At 39.0% G+C, this 20,867-nt stretch overlaps 1 protein-coding gene across 1 annotated transcript in view; it reads right to left on the bottom strand.

Moving 5' to 3' along the window:
• Positions 1 to 20,867, bottom strand: part of Cers5 (ceramide synthase 5) — a 39,241-nt gene that overhangs the window by 16,456 nt on the left and 1,918 nt on the right. Inside the window, exon 2 of the mRNA XM_019207419.2 lies at positions 20,421 to 20,488. Within this exon, the coding sequence (XP_019062964.1) occupies positions 20,421 to 20,488 (68 nt within the window). The remainder of the gene's footprint in view (positions 1 to 20,420; positions 20,489 to 20,867) is intronic.

Here is a 20,867-nt window from a genome sequence, read left to right as displayed (position 1 = left end):
TCTGCCTCTTGTTATCTATAACATGTATCCAGGTAAACATCCAGATCTCAGCTATTCTGACTTACAACCAACTTGAGTTACAACCAGCCCTCAGGAACCAGTTGAGTTCGTAAGTCAAGGGTCTACTGTAGTATGAATATGAATGAACAAGGATAGTAAGTGGTAGCAAAATTGTGGGGATGGATATGATTGTATAAAAAAATAATAACTAAAAAGGGAACTGAGGTAAGGACCCTGGGAAACTCTAATATAAAAGGTGAATTTAGGGTATAGGAAGGCTAGAGGTGGAATTTTAACAAGTGCGGCAGAGATCATGGAAAGCAAAGACGTCAGCATCCACCAGATTTGGCAACTTGGAGATAGGTAGTCACCTTTACCAAAGAAATTCTTATAAAATGGAAACTCTTAAAGTAGTGAGATAAAGCAGTGACAGATACAAGAGGAGAAAATAGAAGAAAGAAGTAGAAATAGCTAAGATTCTCAAGAATCTGAGTGAGAAGAAAGTGTCCCTGATTTCCTGCATTAGAACCACTTGATACAAAACTAACCCCTCCTCTGTGCCACAGTCCCCTCCCCCTCTCCTCTTTCTTTTTCTTTTCTTTTTTCAGTACTGGGGATTGAACTCAGGGTCTTTGCACTGAGCTACACTCTCAGCCTTTTTTCTTTTGAAGCAGGATATCCCTAAACTGGTAAATTGTCCACACTGGGCTTAAACTTGTGACCCTCTTGCCTCAGCCTCCCAGAGTGCTGGGATCACAAGTGTGTGCCTTCATGCCTGGCTAACCCATCTCTTCTTGATCAGAAATTTCATCTATTTATTCCTAATTTTTTCTCTTATCTTCAGCCTCACTCTCAATTTGTTTCTTCTCATCAGACTTTAAACACAGTCAAGTTTTTTCCATCTCTCCCTGCCCCTAGCATCCTCCAACTTTCTCCTACTTCATAACTAAACGTCTTGAAAAAGCTCTCTCCTTACGACTTCTCTTCCAGCTCCCACTCATTCCTCAACTTTCTTCCCTCTCTCATTTGGCTTCTGTCCTGTACTGCACCAAAGCTGTTCTTTCCAAAGGTTTCAGTGATTTCCTTAGAGAAAAATCAAACAGGGCTTTCCAGGGCTTTATCTCATGTGACCACTCATCAGCATTTTACATTACTGACCATATTCTTCCTCTTGAAACACCCCTGCCCCCGGCTTCCTTACTGTCACATTTCTAGTTTTCTCCCGTTATCTCTCTGGCAGATGTAGCAGACTGGCTGGTACGCACCACTGAGTCATCTTAGACAAGTTACACTCTTGTTTTTCTTTTCTCATCTGTAAAATGAGTCTAACACTCTTACCAAACTATCTCATTAAGTTACTATGAGGAGTCAATGGGGGCTGGGGATTTAGCTCAATGGGCACTGCCTGCCTTACAAGAGCAAGGGGTCCTGACTTTGAGATCCAAAAAAAAAAGTCGGTGTTTAACACTTAGAACTGGGCCTAGCACAAAGTAACACTCATTAAAAACTAGATTACTGAAATTATCAAATACCTTGTGGCTGTCTTACCTCTATTTCCTTTTGGGTTTATTTTTCCTTTGGCTCTTCCTAAAAAAGTGTTTCTTCATAGTTCTGAACAGGCTCTTTTTCTTAACATACTAAGATATTACCTGAAGGACTGTTGGGAAAATGGGGGAGTGGTGAAAGGCAGAGAAATAGCTTCTCTGAGATTTGGTGTCCAGATACTGGAATATAGCAATGTGAAGAAGAGGAGGAGGTTAGTGGATCACTAGGACCCAGCAAGGATCTGAAGTGAGAATTGAAGTCCATGGGGAGAGCAAGGAGAGACTTCAATGAAGGAGATGGCAAGTGGCACTTTCTCCCTGGGCCTTGACACGTGTGGGAAGCACAGCTCAAACCTGCAGACACACAGTGACTTCTGGCAACCCCAGAGGTCTCCATGGAGAAATGTACCAGTGGAACAGAGCAGTGGATGTAGCAGACCGCATGGCTAGTGAGTTATTCGAGTTCAGATGTCCTCCAGGAGAGGGCAATTGGCAGAAGCCATCTTGGAGACCAGCCAATTGAGCTCTGAACTCAGACCAGCTGGGGGCTGGCTCCATCAGGGTGGGGCAGAATCAGCAGAAGGTCAAGGAGCCGAGTTCAAGCTGGCAGGAGACACATGCAGTGTTGCAAGCTGAACAAATCAGATTCCACCCTCATAGCCAGAAACCAGCCTAAGCTTCAGAACAAAAGGTGCAGGCTTACTGGAATATGGCTGACTTGTTGGATTAATCAACACATCTGGGCCCTGTGTGCCCAATTTGTCTACCAGTGACAGCAGAGACATGCCTTCAAGTAGACATTTAAAAAAAATTGGTCCTTTTCTTGTTTTTCTTTTTTTGTACCAGGTTCCTTTTTCTTGTTTGTTTGTTTGTTTTTTATATGTGTGAACACTGTTTCTAGTTTTTGTTGTTTTGCTCCTATTTTAATTGCTTTCTCCTCTCTTTCCCTCCTGCTTTTTTCACCAGTTCCCCAAAGTTTGTGTAGTCTTCATTTGTCCTCTAGCCTTGTTTTTAATCTCTTATTTCTCTATTTTTCTCCCTAACCCTTTAAAAATTTTCTCCCTTGAGGGTAAAATTGCCATACCGAAAGCATATTTACTATATACAATTTTCTGGGTTTTTAAAGATTTTGTTATATAACCATAAATCTAGTTCATATGGTTAAAGGTGGCAAATCAGCAGCTACCACAGTTTGTCATTTTCTAGGCTATGTTTGATGCTACTGTTACTGCTGAGAGTACTATGTTAGTCACAGTGACATAACTGTTCTAATCAGTTGTTCTTCTGGTGTGCCAAAGCTGAGAATGCCTAAGGGATATAAACAATACTATAGATCAGTGCCAAAGAACCAGGGGCTAGGCTAAATAGGCAGCAACTTCTCATCCCCAATAAATTGAAGAGAGAGGATTTTGCAACAGACTCAAAAATCCAAAAGCCAGCTATACCTGGAAGACACTTCTGAGAAGTAGTCATTTCCTACTCATATGCAACTTCGGATTACATATGACTACTTGCCATCTGCAAATTCTCTAGGAATCAATCAGGAATTTACCAGCATCAAACTAGGAATTAAACTTTTAAAATATATATATTTTAAAAAGAAAGAAAATAAGAAGACACTTAAGTAAGATGCAAACTCAAACTTCCCGCTCACCAAAGGCAAACCCAGGGAGCAGTGTGGTGGGACAATCTGAAACCCACCCACCTGGACTCTCTGAAGTGAAGAAGCAGAAGTAATGAAGCAAAGGAATGAGGCTCTAGAAAAAAATCAAATCAAATCAAATAGTTTCTCGGATAACTACAGAGATGATGACCATAATGAAAGACATGTTTAGTGACTCTAGAGCAGATGCAAATAAAAAAAAGAGGTACTTGGGAAAATGATGAAAACCATGAATGCCCAACACAGGAAAGAAAGAAATGCAAACCATGAAACAAATTCAAACAGATACCCAGAAGATCAAAAATTCCACTGAAAGTATACACAGCAGAATGAGCCAATGTGAGGACAGAATATCAAATATAGAAGACAGGATTGTGGGGCCAGGGATGAAGCTCAGCAGCACAGAACTTGCCTGGAAAACACAAGGTTGGATCCCTGGTATAAAACAAAAACAAAAACAAAAAAAACAGGATTGTGGCTAGCATCCATGAAAAGAAAGATCTCTTACAAATAGCAAGGGACCACACACACACACAAAAAAAATCAATCTAACAGCTGCTAAGTGATGCAAAGAAGAATAGCATAAGATTGACTGGAGTCAATTAAAAAGCAGGAAGGCTGGGGATTTAGCTCAGTGGTTTGGCCACCTGCCTCTCAAATGCAAGGACCAAAGTTTGATCCCTGGTACCATTTAAAAAAAAAAAGCAGGCCGGGAATTAGCTCAGTGGTTCTGCCTTCTGCCTTACAAGTACAAGGACCCGAGTTCGGTCCCTGGTACCCCCCAAAAAAAGGAGGAGATACCACAAATGATATAAAATAGCTGTTCACAGAAGTAATAAAAGAAAACTTCCCAAATGGGAAAAGAATTTAACAAACAGAAAGATACATGAGGCATCCAGAATGCCAATTACCCATGATTTTAAAAAATAAATCTATATTAAGTCATATGACAGTCAAGATTTCAAAAATTCAACATAAGAAAAGAATATTAAAAGTAGGCTGGGGTGCTTGGTGGTTCTGCTGCCTGCCTCTCAAACACAAAGTCCCGAGTTTGATCCCCACTACCAAAAAATAAAAAATACAAGTGGTTAGAGAAAAAGAAACAAATCACCTGAAAAGAAATGCTCATCAGAATCACAGCAGACTTTTCAACACAAACTCTCAAGACAAGGAAAGCCTGCAGTGAGGTATTTCAAGCCTTAAAAGAAAACAAACTCCAACTCAGACTGATGTATCCCACAAAATCATCTTTCAAAATTGATGGTGAAATAAAACATTTCCATGAAAAAGAACACCTGAAGAAATTCATGATCACAAAACCAGCATTTCAAAATGTTCTGAAGACATGTTTGAAGGAGATAACAGGATCTGCAATTCCATGAATGCCATCAGAATAAATCCACAGGCAAAGCAAGAAATTAAATGGGGGTGGGAGTGGGGAGGAGGGGGACCAGCAACAGGAAAATAACATCACAAGGATGAATCAGTATATATGTTATAATGATCACTGTAAATGGTCTCAATTCTCCAATCAAAAGCAACAGGCTGGCAAAATGCACGAAGAAGCAAGATCCAACAATAAGCTGCATACAAGAAACACAATTCAAAATGAAATTCAGGGCTGGAGATTTAGCTCAGTGGTGTCAGTGCCTGCCTGGCAAGTGCAAGGTCCTGAGTTTGATCCCCAGTTCTGCCCGCCGAAAAAAAAAAAAAAAAAGCCTCCCGATTGCTGAGATTACAGGCGTGTGCCACTATAACAGGGCCACTGTCACCACTCTTATTTAATATAGTTCTGGAAACATTAGCCAGAGCAATTAGACAAGAGAAAGAAATAAAAGGAATAAGGATAGGAAAGGAAGATGTTAAATTATCAATATCTGTGGATGACATGATACTCTATATAGAAGAGCTTAAAAACTCCACCCAAAGACTTCTAGATGTAATAACCAAATTCAATAGTGTATCTGGATACATCAACACTCAAAAATCAGTACCATTCCTGTACACAAATAACAAACTCAGTGATAGAGAAATTAGGGAAACCATACCTATTACAATAGCATCCCCCAAAATGAAATACCTAGGAATCAATCTAATGAAGGAAATAAAAGACCTTTACATGAAGGGCTGGGAATTTAGCTCAGTGGTTCCGCCCGCCACCTGCCTTGCAAGTGCAAGGACCTGAGTTCAATCACCAGTACAAAAAAAAGAAAAACAAAATACATACAAAGACCTTTATATGAAAAACTACAGTACTCTGAAAAAGGAGATTGAAGAGGGTATCAGAAAATGGAAAGATATCCCTTGTCCTTGGATAAGAACCAATAAAGTAAAAATGGCCATACTTCCAAAACTGTTATACAGATTTACTGCAATTCCATTCAAAACACCAAGAGTGTATCTCACAGAATTAGAGAAAACAATCCTAAAATTCATTTGGAACCCGAAGAGACCTAGAATAGCAAAAGCAATGCTGAGTAACAAAGGCAAGGCAGAGGGCATTACAATCCCTGACTTGAAATTATATTGCAAAGCTACTGTGATAAAAACAGCATGGTACTGGCAAAAAACCAGATCTGAGAATGAATGGAACAGATTAGAAGATGCAGAAACAACTCCAGACATACTCAGCCATTTTATCTTTGACAAAGGAGCCAAACACCTTCACTGGAAGAAAGCCTCTTTAATAAATGGTGCTGGGAAAACTGGCTTTCCACATAGCAAAGATTAAAACTAGACCCATATCTTTCAGCATGTACTAAACTAAAATCTAAATGGATCAAAGATCTAAGTATTAAAACGGAAACACTAAATCTGCTGGAAGACAGAACTCTTAAAGAGACTAGTACAGGAAAAGACTTTATGAACAAAACCTCAATCGCACAGGAAATATCACAAAGAAACAACTAGGATCTCATCTTATTAAAAAGCTTTTGCAGGGCCGGGGATTTGGCTCACTGGTTCCACCGCCTCCTTACAAGTGCAGGACCAGAGTTTGATCCCCGGTACAAAAAAACTTTTGCATAGCAAAGAAACCACCAACAGAATGAAAAGATGACCTAAACGTGTTGAAAAAACAAAAAGAACGCCCCCCCCAAAAAAAAATTCAGACTCCCCCAAATTTATAGACCCAATAAAAAAATGGGCATCTGAAATGAGTAGACGCTTCTCAGATGAAGGAGAAATAGCAAGTAAATATATTAAAAAATGTTGAACCTTACTGGTCACTTGAGAGACGCAAATTAAAACACTGAGATTCCAACTCACTCAAAGAATGGCTGCTATCAAGAAATCAACCAATAACAAATGTCGGTGGGGCTGTGAGGAAAAAGGAACCCTTCTCCACTGTTGGTGGGAGTACAGACTGGTGCAACCTCTGTGGAAATCAGTGTAGAGATTCCCAAAAAAACTAAAATTACAGCTTCCATTCAACTCAGTTATTCCCCGTCTTGGTGTCTTCCCAAAAGAATTAAAAGCATCATATCCTAGCAATATATGCACACCCACATTTACAGGGGCACAGTTTTTAATAGCTAAACTTTAGAAACAGCCCAAATGTCCATCAACCAATGAATGGATAAAGAGATGTGATTTTTTTGATTTTTTTATTTTTTATTGGTACTGGGGATTGAACTCAGGTCCTTGTGTTTGCCAGGCACGCGGCAGCACCACTGAGCTAAATCCCCAGCCCAAGATGTGATTTTTTAATACAGCAGAGTACTACTCTGCTATAAAGAAAGATAAACTTGAGACATTTCTAGCTAAATGGATGCACGTTGAGACCATACTCTTATGTGAGATAAACCAGACACACGTTTAAAAACTGCACTGTTTCTCTGGTATAAGAAACTGAAAGTGGATATAAGAACCAAAATGTGTTGGAAAATGGTTAGTAAAATGTTTAAATGAGAAGGGGAACAAGGGAGGGAGGAGGGAGAAAGGAAAGAAGGGACAAGAAAAAGAAAAGCGAATGGAAGGAAAAAAATGGAAACAAAGCTTTTATAAATAAGAATGGGAGCAGAGGGCATTGCGGGGTGAATGGGGAAAAAACAGCAAGATATATCATGTACAGGTACAAATTCTCTATGATTATGTTATCAATATGTATATCTAAAATGTACCAATAAAGCTTTGCTTCAAAAAAGAAAAAAAGACATTATGTCTTTTCTATCGTGTTAAAGTTTGCAGTGAGGGTACAATGCAATGGTAGATAAAACTACAGCATCAGCTCAAATCATAACAAATTAGCTAGTAATCTCTTATTGCTATGTTCCCTCAATAATTTAAGATGTGGGAGTATAGAATATGCTTAGCATGCAAGAGACCCTGGCTTCCATTTCTAGCACACGTGTGTGTGCACGCATGCACATTTTACTTAGGAATGTCCTTGAATAAAGAATTAATTTTATTAAATTTTGACCCTCGAGTACATTTTTAAAAAGTATTCAGTGATGAATGGAAGCACCCATAAAGCATGTCTGCTGCATACCAAAGTATATGACTGTCTTTAAGCCAGGCATGTTGGTGCATGCCTATAATTCCAGCACTCAGGAGGCTGACGCAGAAGGATTGCCATGAGTTTGAAGTCAATCTGGGTTACACAGTGAGTTCAAAGCCTACCTGAAGCATAGGGAAAAACTGCCTCCGGAAAAAAAATATATATACATGGCATATAAGGAGATTCACTTCTGTAACAGTTGTGTGCCTAAGTCCCTAAGACTCTATTTACCTAAAAGAATGACTGGCAAACCAATGCCATTCAGATGTGGATATTCAGCAGGCATTTTCTGGAAAATGAATGGATTTGGCTCAGTGGTTCTGCAGCCTGCCTAGGAAGCACAAGGGCCCGAGTTTGATCCCCGGTACCACACACAAAAAACCCCAAAACAAACAAATAAACAAAAAACTAATGCCAAAAACAAAATTAAAAATTTTAAGTGAAAAGTAGAATTTTAGAAAACTTGTCTTTGAGCTAACAACTTCCTAATATTTCAAGTCTTTTTTGATGAGATTAAAATAAAATGTTAGTTACTTTCTAGTATTTACAAAATACTTAACACCTACAAGTTAAAGGAGTTTATTTCAGCTCAGTCTGTAGTGGTTTCAGTCCACAGACATCTGACAGCACGGCATTCCTTCTTCTCTTTTCTCCCCACTTGCTACTGGGAATTGAACTTAGGACCTTGTGCTTGCCAAGAAGACGAGGTGCCACTGAGATAAATCCCCGGCACCTTCTTTTCCTTTTTAGTCCATCTCAGCTACAAACTTATTGGTTGGTGCCACCCACGCCCAGGATGGGGCTTCCCTCTTCAGTAAATCCGTCATCTACACCCAGAACTATGCTAGACCACACACTTATGATCCAGTCCCTCCCAAAAGCCCTACCTATGAGCACATGAGGCTTTGGGGGGACATCTGGATGAAATCCATAAGATTTTTAAATTTTTTCTTTTAAATTAGTACATGTTTTAGTACATGATTACATTCATCATGGTAAAAGATTCATATGATTTAAAAATATTATATAATGTGGAAGATTTGTGCAGCTCAGTGAACTAATTTACAAATGATCCATACATGACATCCATTCAAAATGTAATACGGTTCAAAGGATTTTTAACACAACACATGAATATGATATGCATGATATGGTATCAAATTCATACAGCAATCAACCTTAAGAAATTACTACTTGTGTTTTGGCTGGGCCTGGAAGCCCATGCATGTAATCTCAGCACTCAGGAGGCTGAGGCAGGAGCACTGCCACGAGTTTGAGACCAGCCTGGAATATATCCTGAGTTCAAGGCCAACCTGAACTATATAGTGATACTGTCTTTAAAAAAAAATTACTACTTGTGTTTTGGTGTAGTATCGAGTAAATATATCAAATTACCTGACAAGGCTACTAAAATACTTTCCTATTTTCAGTGACATGTCTGAGTAAGGCCAATTTTTCTTCAAATACTTCAACCAAATAATATAACCCAAGACACTGAATATTGAAGCCAATGAAGGCAATTTAGCTGTTGTCTTCTATTAAGTGAGAAATAAAAAACGAGCTGGGTGTGGTGATGCATGACTGTAATCCCAGCAACTTGGGAGGCTGAGGCAGGAGGATTGCTGTGAGTTCGCAACCAGCCTGGACCACATAGTGAGTTCTAGGTCAGTCTCAACTACAGAGTGAGACCCTGTCTCAAAAAACCAAAAAAAAAAAAGAAAAGAAAAGAAAAAAAAGAAATAAAAAACGATTTGCCAAAATGTAAAATCAAAGTTCTCATTAACTGTTTTTTAAAAATGTTTCTAAAAATATTTTATGTTAAAATATTGTATATACTTACCCATCCCAGTACTAGAGATTGAACTAATGGCCTTCACACTGAGATATATCCCCAGCCTATTTTTTTAGACAAGGTCTAAGTCAATCAACTGCCCTGGCTAGGCTTGAACTTGCAATCCTCCTGCCTCAGCTTTCCATCAAAGTGTTGGGATTAGGGCTGGGGATTTAGCTCAGTGGTTCCAGCGCCTGCCTCACAAGCACAAGGGCCTGAGTTCGATCCCTGGTACCAAAAACAAAAACAAAACAAAGTGTTGGGATTACAGACAGGTACAACTGAGTTCTGCATATATTTCTTAAATGTCTCAATTTTAATTTAAAGTATAGTAAACAGCCAGGCGTGGTGGCGCACACCTGTAAGCCCAGCATTCGAGAGGCTGAGGTAGGAGGATCGTTGTGAGTTGGACCAGCCTGGGATACATCGTGAGTTCCAGGTCAGTCTCAACTATATAGAGAGACCCTGTCTCAAAAAACAAACAAACAAACAAAAATCCCTGGACAGTTATTAAATTATTTTAACACTATGTGTAGTGACTCCCAACCATGTGTTATTCTATATATTCCCTGTTTTTTTGTTTTTGTTTTGGATAGCCTGGGGATTGAACCCAGGGCTTTTGCACTGTTATATCCCCAGCCCTTTTTATTTTGAGGTTGGGTCTTACTAAATTGCTCAGGCTGGACTTAAAGTTGGGACCCTCCTGCCTCAGCCTCACAGAATGCTGGGATTTTACACATGTGCCACTGCACTCAGCTGTAAGTGCATTTAGAGTAAGTTCTTAAAGGGAAAGGTCTCACTCTACACAAAGTACTTTACTTTTCAAGATCAATATACAGCCAAACTCAAGATTTCATTTCTTGCATGGTTTATAAGCAAGAAATCTTTGTACTTTCCTTTGAGGTCCATAAAAAACATGGATAAATGCAGCACTTGAAATAAAGCAGAGACCCAGATTAAAAAGAATTTCTATGATATATATATATACACACACACACACACACACACACACACACACTACCCTAAACCATAACAAGGCACACACTGTAGAATTATATCAGACTAATAATTCTTTCTCTCTGTGTTAGCAATTATTTTCATCCAGACTTATGACCTGGTCTTAAAGAACTGAGTTATGACTAATATATTGTGCATTCTGATGAGCCTAGTAGTTTCTGTGAGGAGAAAGAAAAATTAACATCTAATTTATATCTTATTCCAATGCAAGGGCAATAAGTCTTGAAATATTAAGAATTACTTAGAAAAAAAAGAATTACTTAGAGCATATAATATTAAATGTTTCAAGCTGACACGGACTAAGGCTAGCTTGAAATTTACGGGTAACATGTGCTAAAGATTGAACCCAAGGCCATGCATATGTTCTCTGATGAGCTATACCCTCACCCTAATTTGGAGTTTATTGTACATGAGGTAAAACATTTTACTTTTTATAGAGGAGGCTCAGAATGTAGTTGAATAACTGTGGAGAGTCCCTGAAACCCTTGCAGAATATTTATGATGTCCTCCCTTTCCAACTACATGTTAGTTTTTAGGGTCAGGGTTTTAGCTCAGTGGCACCAAGCACAAAGCCTGAGTTAGATCCCTGTTCCAAAAAAAAAAAGATGCCAACTACATATTATACACATACAGCCATATTCTAGGTATGTGTATGAAATATGATCAGATTTTCTTCATAGTCATCAACCAAAATAAAAATACAACACACTAAATGCAGAAAATGACATGAGAATCTAGCTCAGTGGTATTCAACCAGCTTTTGGGATTTACAAAAGTATTGAACAATGTTATTCTTTTTGCTTGTTTTGTTTTTATGTTTGTTTGGTTTTTCTGGTACTAGGAATTGAACTCGGGACCTTGTGCTTGCAGGCAGCAGCACCACTGAGCTAAAACCCTGGCCCTGTTTGTTTGTTTGTTTGTTTTTTGGTAGCAGGGATCAAACTCAGGTCCCTTGCCCTTGCAAGGCAGGTGGCAGAACCACTGAGCTAAATCCCCAGACCTGTTTGTTTTCTTTTTGAGACAAGGTCTTTCTATGTAGTTCAGGCTGGTCCTTAATTCAATATGTAGCCCAGGCTGGCCTCAAACTTGTGGCAATCCTCATGTCCCAGTCTAGTTAATGCTGAGTTTACAGGCATATGCTACCATGTCTGGCTTTGAACCAAGCTATTCTCAAGTAACTAAAAAATTTTAATTACTTAATATATTTAGGTGCTGGGGATCAAACTCAACTTTATTAAAAAAATTACTTCCTATTACGATGTTATTTATGTTAGCATGTACTGGATTTATACCCCACCCCTGTGATGGGGATTGAACTTAGGACCTTGTTTATAGTTGTGAGGCAGCTGAGCTAAATCCTAACTAAATATACATTTGAAGTTTTCTCAGTTTTAATTTAACACAGGAAATATTTGTTGTTGGTTTTTGTTTTTTTTTTTTCTTTTTCTTTTTGGTACCGGGAATCAAACTCGGGACCTTGGGCTTGCAAGGCAGATGCTGGAACCACTGAGCTAAATCCCAGGCCCTAATACAGGAAATATTGATATAACTAACATAAAAGTTCTTTGGGGTCTCCACTAATTTTTTTCAAGGTATAATGAGTCCTGAGATCAAAATATTTAAGAACCTGCTCCTACAGTGCATAGGAATTTTTAGGAGCCAAAAAGAAAATTACTGTATCACAGTGTCAAAAGCAGAATCAGGTTTCAGTCACTTATTCAAAAGATACTTATTGAATAGCTAATAGCACTGTGTTAGATAACACAATTTTGTGGGGGAGATAAGCCTGTAAATTGAGCCCAATCTGAAGGCTCTCCCCAAAGAACAATGCAGTTTAGAAATTACTGACAACAGTTCCATTCAAGACCTCTGAATTTTTCTCTTTATATTCTAGTTTTAACCCGACAAATGTTTCTGATATCATTCATTTTACCTAGCTTATTCATTTCATTACAAACAACTATAGAGAATCTTAGTAGATGAAAAAAAAGGTAATATGAAAATTGCTTAGAAAAAAATATCAGGAACTGGGGATTTAGCTCAGTGGTAGAGTACTTACCTAGCATGTTCAAAGCAAAGCCATGGATTTGATCTACAGCACCACAAAAATAGGCAAAAATAAATTTAACAAGTTATGGGACGTGAGGATGATCCGGCTGTGACATGTCATCCCATTGATCACCAGGGTTGATCTGGTTGATCTGACTGACTAGGTAGGTGTTCCCCTTCCTCCCTCACTGCTCCGTGTCCATCGCTCCCTGAAGCTGAGCACTGGTCGAAGTGGACGACCGCCCCCGATAGAGGAGGACTGTTTCCTTGGTCCAAATTATATGTATAGCTGCGTTCCCCTGCTAGAATCTCCAAACAAGCTCTTAAAAAGTTATCAAACCTAAAACAATAAAGAAAATTATTTAGATAGATGCAGAAGCAGAAGGATCTTCTGTAAGATGTTTCTCTAAAGGAATGTATGCGTGTGTGTAATTCCAATCATTCTTTTTTTCTTTTATTGAGTTTATTGGTACATTCTAGGTATACAGTACAGTTACATTCATCACTGGGATCTTGTACCTTTACATGACAGGTCTTGGTTCTCATTTTTTCCCTTGTCCCTGCCCTCCCTTCACCCCCTCCTCTCCCCATTTACAAACACTTTATTTCCATTTTTTCATTTTCTCATAGCCAATCATTCTAATGTACTAGAAGAGTTCTATTAAGAACATCAAAATGAACTCATGCCAAAGTGGTAGAATAAATTCATTCATTTCATTAAATAAAAGTATGCCTTTTTTGGTGGGCACGAATGTAGCACTGGGAGTTATTAAATCCAGGGCTTGTGTATGCTAGGCAAGTATTCTACCACTAAGCTACATTCCCAGGCCTTCTTAAATTCTAAAACAGAGTCTAAGTTGCCCAAGCTGGACTTGAATTAGCAATTCTCCTGCCTCAGCCTCCAGAAAAGCTGGGACTATCGATATTCACTATTATGCCCAGCACACATTTTTAAATCAATGAATAATTATGTAAACAATGCATTTTCTTAAAGTTGAAACACACACATATACAGGAGACAAGAAGTAGATTAGGGGAAAGATGTAACGAAGTTTTCATAATAAATTTTTATTGCCTTTCATAGTCCAAGAAACAACTCTATTTTAGTGAGACACTAGGTCTAAAGTATTTTAATTATCAACATAAGTACTAAACTTACTTTCTCTAAAGTCCTGTAACATCTTGTGCCTACACTTATTACACTGTACTTTCATTAGTGGCTTTCTGGCTCTCTCTTCAAGGGTGGTTACCATTTACTTTTTTAATCCTTGGCACACAGTTTGACATATGGCATATACACTACTAAGAGCTCAATAAATAATTGAACAGTCAAATGAACAAATGGGCAAAAACCTAATTCTCAACTAAAAGGTGAAGTGATTCAAGGAAATGTGCCACCTATAAGGAAGAAAATAATGCTCAGTCTTGTTGTCCTAGGTCATCAGATAACCTACCAGCTCTGTGTTATGTGTAGAAGGCCACTGAATTCTGGGCAATCAGGAGAAATTCAAGTTAATCAATTTCAGTCCACGATCAGACTAAGAAGAATTAAACATAACCCCAAGACTGAAAACTGTGAGACCCTCTGTGCCCATAACTGAGACATCTAATACTAATATTACCCAAAACTAGTCACAAGAAATATCTTTTTAAAGAAATCTTGTATTTTACAAAAGAGATATAACGGAGTGTTATTATTCTCCTTGTCTTATCAGGTTTGTACAGCACCCTATGTACATTTAACTACCTGAAAAACTTGAATGTTTACAGATTATTAACTATTGAGCAGACATATACAGAAAAGCAAGAAAGCAGAGCAATCAATGATCGGCTAGAACCACCCTCAATCAAGTACTACTCAGAATTAATGGTCATTTAAATAATTCAGGAAATAATTGACATTCTAAAATTACATTTTTACTATAGTTTTTTAGAAAGACCAGCTGTTTAAAGCAAGGTCCAAACTCTGTCTTACCTTTTGGTTTTAAAAACTAAATCAGGGCCAGGCGTGGTGCCTGTAATCCCAGCACTTGGAAGGCCGAGGCAGAAGGATCGCTGTGAATTGAAGACCAGCCTGGGCTACATAGTGAGTTCCAGGTCAGTCTCAACTACATAATGAGACCCAGTCTCAAAAACAAAACAAAACAACCCTAAACCAGGGCCAGGGATTTAGCTCTGTGGTGCTGCTGCCTTCCCTGCAAGTGGAAGGTCCCGAGTTCAAGGCCCAGTACCAACAAAACAAAATAAAACAAAACAACACTAAATCAAATGTGAATTTACTTTACACTTCTCTTTGCTTAAATCATTGTCATCAGTACTGTCCAAAAGAAATGTAATATCAACCACATAAGCTATTTATAATTTTTCTAATAGCCACTTTCAAAAAGTAAGAGAGAGGCCAGGTTATATAGTAAGTTCAAGACCTGACCTGCCTGAACATACACAGTGAGGCCTCATCTCAAAAAAAAAAACAAGTAAAAGTAATTTTGATAATAAGATAGTCACATTCTTCTGTCTCTGAAATTCAGGGACATTTTACAGTCACAACACCTCTCAATTCTGACTCGTCATATTGGAAATCCCCAAGAATCACAGGTAGCTAGTAGTTACTACACTGGACGGCATAATCTAGATAATTCAGAGATTTATTCTTGCTTCCTAAGAAAACTAGTTACAGATTTTTAGTTTATTTTTTAAAGTTAGAAATGGTTGTGGTTAACTCCTACAACTTAATTAACTTATCTAAAGATAAAAAAGGAATACACCCAAGTACAAAGATGTCAAAACTTGGTACATTCTTTAGAAGTCAGTTTTTATTTGCCTAAAAGTAACTCTAGAGAGAATATCAAAACAGGTATATCTCTGCTATCCCAAAAGGCAGGTGTGTATTTTATTTTTGCCTCCCCTTTGTTAATCTCTTCTTCATCTATTTAGAAGACCCTAGTTTTCTGAATCAGGAAATGGCCACAGCAAAAATAGCTGGTATTTATTTTCAGTGATGAATATATTGTTTTCAGGGATAAGTTAGGACCAGACAGACCTTAGGCATGAGAGTACTGGGTTGTCTGCAGAGCATCAATGCCCACTGTGCAGAAAAGGTTGAGAAAAGTTTTTCCAGAAAGAGGAGACACAGGATTCTGACCATCTGGAACTTATTAAGAGGTGAGCTTTTAGATAAGGGAAGAGCAATGTAGCCATCTTTTCTAATCTCTGCTGGATCTTCAAACCTCATTTAGTTCTGGGATTTATAATTCAATATTGCCCTACAGTCAGTGACTTTAGGAAAGCAGTAGGACAGTCAGAAGCTACGGTCATTCTTCTCAAAGCCTCTCTTCTGTCTGGAGGACATGGTTATAACTGGCCACAAAGCTGTGACATGCCATGAATCTGAGAGGAGGGCAACAGGCCTGTCAACAAGAAGCTTGTCTTCCACTTAACAAAGAGGGGAGAACAGGAGTAGTCAGCAGAAGCATTAAGTTTACAAGAGGAAGATGAAAGGGGTGGTTAAGAAATGTGTACAAGAAAATGAGTCCCTACTCTTGCTGTCCATTATATGACAGGCCAGCAAGTAAGCTGTTCAGTCCTGGGTGACAGAAAATGGTACTGGGAAGACTATACACCCCAGCGAGCTTGCATTTAAAATAACTAGAGAAGAGCCAGGCATGGGGACATACACCTGTAATCTGAGCATTTGGGAACTGAGGCAGGAGGATCCCTGAGTATAAAACCAGCTTGGGCTACATAGTAAGTTTGAGACCAGTCTGAACTACAAAGTGAAAACTTTGTCTCAAAAAACAAAAATAGCTGGGGATTTAGCTCAGTGGTGCTGCCCCACCTCTCAAGCCCAAGGACTGGTACCAAAACAAAAACAAGAACGTGGGCCAGGGATTTAGCTCAGTGGTTCTGGCGCCTGCCTCACAAGCATAAGGACCTGAGTTTGATCCCTGGTACCCCCCCATAAATAAATAAATAAATGAACAAATAATAATAAAGTAAGTAAAGAAGATAGAATTGGAATTAGAAGCAATGTATCATTCACAAAATAATATTCTTCTGCAACAGAGTCTATTGTAATAATATATTCAAAATACATGAACCAATGTTGGTGTTATGGTACATGTCTATAATGCCAGAAATCTGGGAGGCTGAGGCAGGAGGACTACAAATTTCAACCCAGCTGGTGTAATTAGTGACTCATGGAGGAACTGTCTCAAAATTTAAAAAATTTTAAAAAGGAAAAAAGTCTTGGGGTGTGGATGTGGCTCTGTGGGAAATGCCTGGATTCAATCCCCAGTACCGCAAAAATTAGCAGGAAAAAAACCAAAACAAAAAAAACCCAAGCCGGGTGTGGTGGCACACGTTTGTAATCCCAGCACTCAGGAGGCTGAGGCAGGAGGATCACAGTGCGTTCAAGACCAGCCTGCTGCTACATAGTGAGTTCCAGGTCAGCCTCAACTACACTGTGAAACCCTGTCTTAAAAAACCAAAAAAACCAAAAAATTTAAAAATTAAAAAAAAAAAAACACCTATATATAGATCTGATGGTATCAATATTAAGACTCAAAATTCTGCTTGATTCTAAGGAACATGTCCTCAAGAATTGGACAGTAAGTTTCAATTTTACCTTTAATATTTAGTTTAAATCAGACCCAACAGATCTAGTTTAGACTGTTCTTTAATAAACAACATAGTATCAATGAAGCAATTAAGTAGAAGAGTTGTTTCTTTTGTGATAGTATGAGTATGTGTATAAGAGGAAGTTAAGACAAGCTGTAGAAAAGAACACAGAATGCAAATATAGTATGGTGAATTTTAACAGTAGAGACAAAGAATTATAACCCCACCTCAATTAAGCCAAACATCTATTTCAGATTGAAGATCCAAATTTCAGGTTATCTGTTGGGCATCTGAGTAGCTGAGTGGACCCTTTTCAATAAGCAAAGACTAATCACATGCTAAAAAGAGGCACTGTGTATCATGCAGACCACCACAATACAATCAGGGGTCCACAGTTTCTGTTCTCTGAAACTGTGCATTAATTGCAATAAATGCAAAATTGCATTTAAAGACTTACCTCTGTAGTTTTTCTACTTTTCTTGCTATATATTTATAGATTGATTTGGTAGTACTGGGCCTTTGCAACGAACTACATTCCCAGTCTTTTTGTTTTTGCTAAACTGCCCAGGTTGGGCTCAAACTTGTGATCTGTCTGCTTCAGCTTCCAGAGTGCTGGAATTATAGGCATTACAGGTGTGCTCTATCACCTAGCTTTCTTTTTATTTTTTCCAGTGCTGGAGATCAAACCCAGGGCCTGTGTATGCTAAGCAAGTGCTCTACCACAGCGAGCTACAACCCCGGTCTCAACTCTGTAGTTCTTTAGCAAAATAAATGGTAAAATACACCTTATTTATGATCAGACTGCTTTTCGAGTCATCCCTATCAGACAAGGCTGCAGTTCTCTAGGGAATATGTAAACAAAAGTAAATGTCTGGGCTGGGGATTTAGCTCAGTGGCTCTGCTGCCTGCCTTGAAAGCACAAGGTCCCAAATTCGATCGCCAGTACCAAAAAAAGGTAATTGTTTATTTATTTTATTTTTGGTACCAGGGATCGGACTCTGGTCCTTGTGCTTGCTTGCAAGGCAGGTAATGGAATCTGTGAGCTAAATCCCTGGCCCCTCAAAAAAAAGTAATTGTCTGGGTCGGTTATTGGTCGTGGCAATACACCTGCCTCACAAGTGCAAGGTCCCCCAAGCTTGATCCCCAGTATCCGAAAAAAAAATGTAAATGTTCACTGTGGCTTATGAGGAGAAAGTAAGAACCAACTGTAAAATCTATATTCTTTGGGAGATTCTTAAAACAATACAAAGAAATCATTTATTAAGAGGGATAATATAAGACTCATTGAAATACACACTTTGAGCACCTTTCATTAAAATGCATTAAATAACAGAATATAAAGAGGATAGATTTGTTTGTTTTCCCAAAGCCTAGAATACTATAGGAACAGGAAGTTAAATCTTTAATTCCAAGGGGGTTTAAGGAATAGAAAAAGACAGCCTTATCATACAGTGGAGAGAACACTGAGCTGAGGGAAAAGACCTGTTTCTAACCCCTATCCTCACCCCTCCTCCAGGTGAATATGACTGTAGGACTTTTTTTTTTTTTTTCAAATAGGCTCTCACTATGTAGGCTCCTGGTGGATCTTCCTGCCTCAGCCTCCCCAGTACTGGGGTTATAGGTGTGTACCACCAAACCTGGTGATCAAACCTACTCAGATTCCAGAAAAGAAACTTTCTGCATAGTTCTCAGGTAAGGAGCGGTAAAGTCAGGAACTGACATGTTGTGTCCACTTAACCTTTTATCCATGCTATGATTGCTACGTATCACTTCTAGAAACCAAATAGGTGGGATTTGAAAAAAATCTAATGAAAAAATGTAGAAAAAGCTGTGTCCCAATATTTCCAATAGTCTCTGTACTACACTTGGAGTGTTTTTTATTCCCTTTATGGAAGAACAGAACATAGGAGAGGAATTGGTAATCCAGCAGTCAATTCTCATTACTGATTGATGTAAAAGGCCTTACAGGTAAACAAAATAGCAAGACTATTTCTAGGTTTAAACTTTCCTAAGAGCAAACATGAAACAAACAAGGTGCCCCTCCTTATTAGCTAAGAAATATACTAGCATGCCTTCAGTGCAGCATTTCTAACCAGCCCTACTCTCCTGATACTGAAGCACCATAGAAACTTTCAGATAGAATTCCCACAGGTAAAGGATCCTTTCCAGTGGCTCTGCCAGGGGATATGTCTTCAGCCACCTGGAGGAACCCTTTGGAATCTGAAGATACATAAAATTATATAAAGCTGTCCTTTATTAGTAACAAGCTATTTTATCACTACATGAGGAAATTATCCTATTGGTATATATTCATATGAAAAGCAGAGAATTTTTTCCTATGACAACAAACTTTTTTTTCTGTCCTGAATTACAATTTCTGTTTTTTTTCCTCCTCTCTGCCCTCATGCAGCGATACTAAAAACACCTGAATCTAGTTAACTCCTAAGAGAAACAAGTGGTTCGGGACTCCAGCTTGGGATTACTAATAATACAATGACTAGTTTGAAAAACTGCAACATAAGTTCCTGACAGCTAAAAAGCATCCTTGTTTCTGCACCTGGTGGAGCGCACTTTGATGATAATAAGCACTACAGATAAGTAGAATGACTAGCTAAAAGATTTTTACATCAGAAATAAGCAAACTGGAATAATCCCAAACGTATTAACTTTTCAGAGAGTAAAAGATTATTTTGTCTGAAACACACTTCCATTCTAGAAAACGCATTTCTACACTACAATCATTTCTGTTCTGGATAAAAGGTTAAGTGGACACAACATGTCAGTTCCTGATTTTACCGCTCCTTACCTGAGAACTATGCAGAAAGTTTGTTTTCTGGAATCTGAGTAGGTTTGATCAAAATCCACATTATAAAATCACCACATCACATCCGCAGTGATTTTCGACAGCAGATAAGTCTCACCACGCACCAATGAAATCACTTTTATCAAGGAGCACGTGGTTGGACAAAGTGTGCTTCGATTTTTCTAATCTCACAAATTGGCTCAACCCAGCTGTCCCCTATTAATCCCTAGGGATCCCATCTCTTCAAGGTGACCACTCCTCCTCCAGCTCAGGCTTTCAAGGCCTGTTCTGCACTTCATCTGACATCTTACCGTTCTTTGGAAGCCTCAGGCTCCACCACACCCCATAACAAGTACAGTAGATTTTTTTTCTCTGTCATAGTAACAACAAAAAAGTACCTGAGCTGACAAATCAGGGCTCGAGGTTTAACAAATCCTGTCTGCCTCAACTCCTTCGTTTTCAGAAGCTACAATGACCTCACAAATTTAAGGTTCTCGCGAACCCATTTCTTTGGCTCGGAACTTCTGGTGCTTGCGTTGGCCCTCGGCTTCCAACAAGCTCTGGCTCTTCTTTCTAGTCCCTTTCAGTTCCTCGCGTCGGGGTCTCTGCCCGAGCTTATACTCAACTTGTTTCCTGATCTGCAGGCTCCAGGAGGTTGGGAGGCGGCCGGCCTAAAGAACCCCTGGCCACCTCTGGAATTAAACTTGGAGCATTGCGGTCGCCCCTCGCTCACTCAGCACGTCCCAGACTCCCCGTGTGCTCGACCACCTTCCGAGCATCCCGCCGCGGCCTGGCTCCCCAGCCCTGACTTCCGGGCTCTCCCCTCGGTTCTGCTTCTCGCCGCG

The sequence above is a fragment of the Fukomys damarensis genome, unplaced genomic scaffold (genome assembly GCF_012274545.1).
Source record: "Fukomys damarensis isolate Sample0158 unplaced genomic scaffold, DMR_v1.0_HiC HiC_scaffold_15, whole genome shotgun sequence".
Taxonomy (NCBI): domain Eukaryota; kingdom Metazoa; phylum Chordata; class Mammalia; order Rodentia; family Bathyergidae; genus Fukomys; species Fukomys damarensis.
The sequence above is the reverse complement of the archived record's forward strand: the minus strand, read 5'-3'. Positions and strand labels throughout refer to the sequence as shown.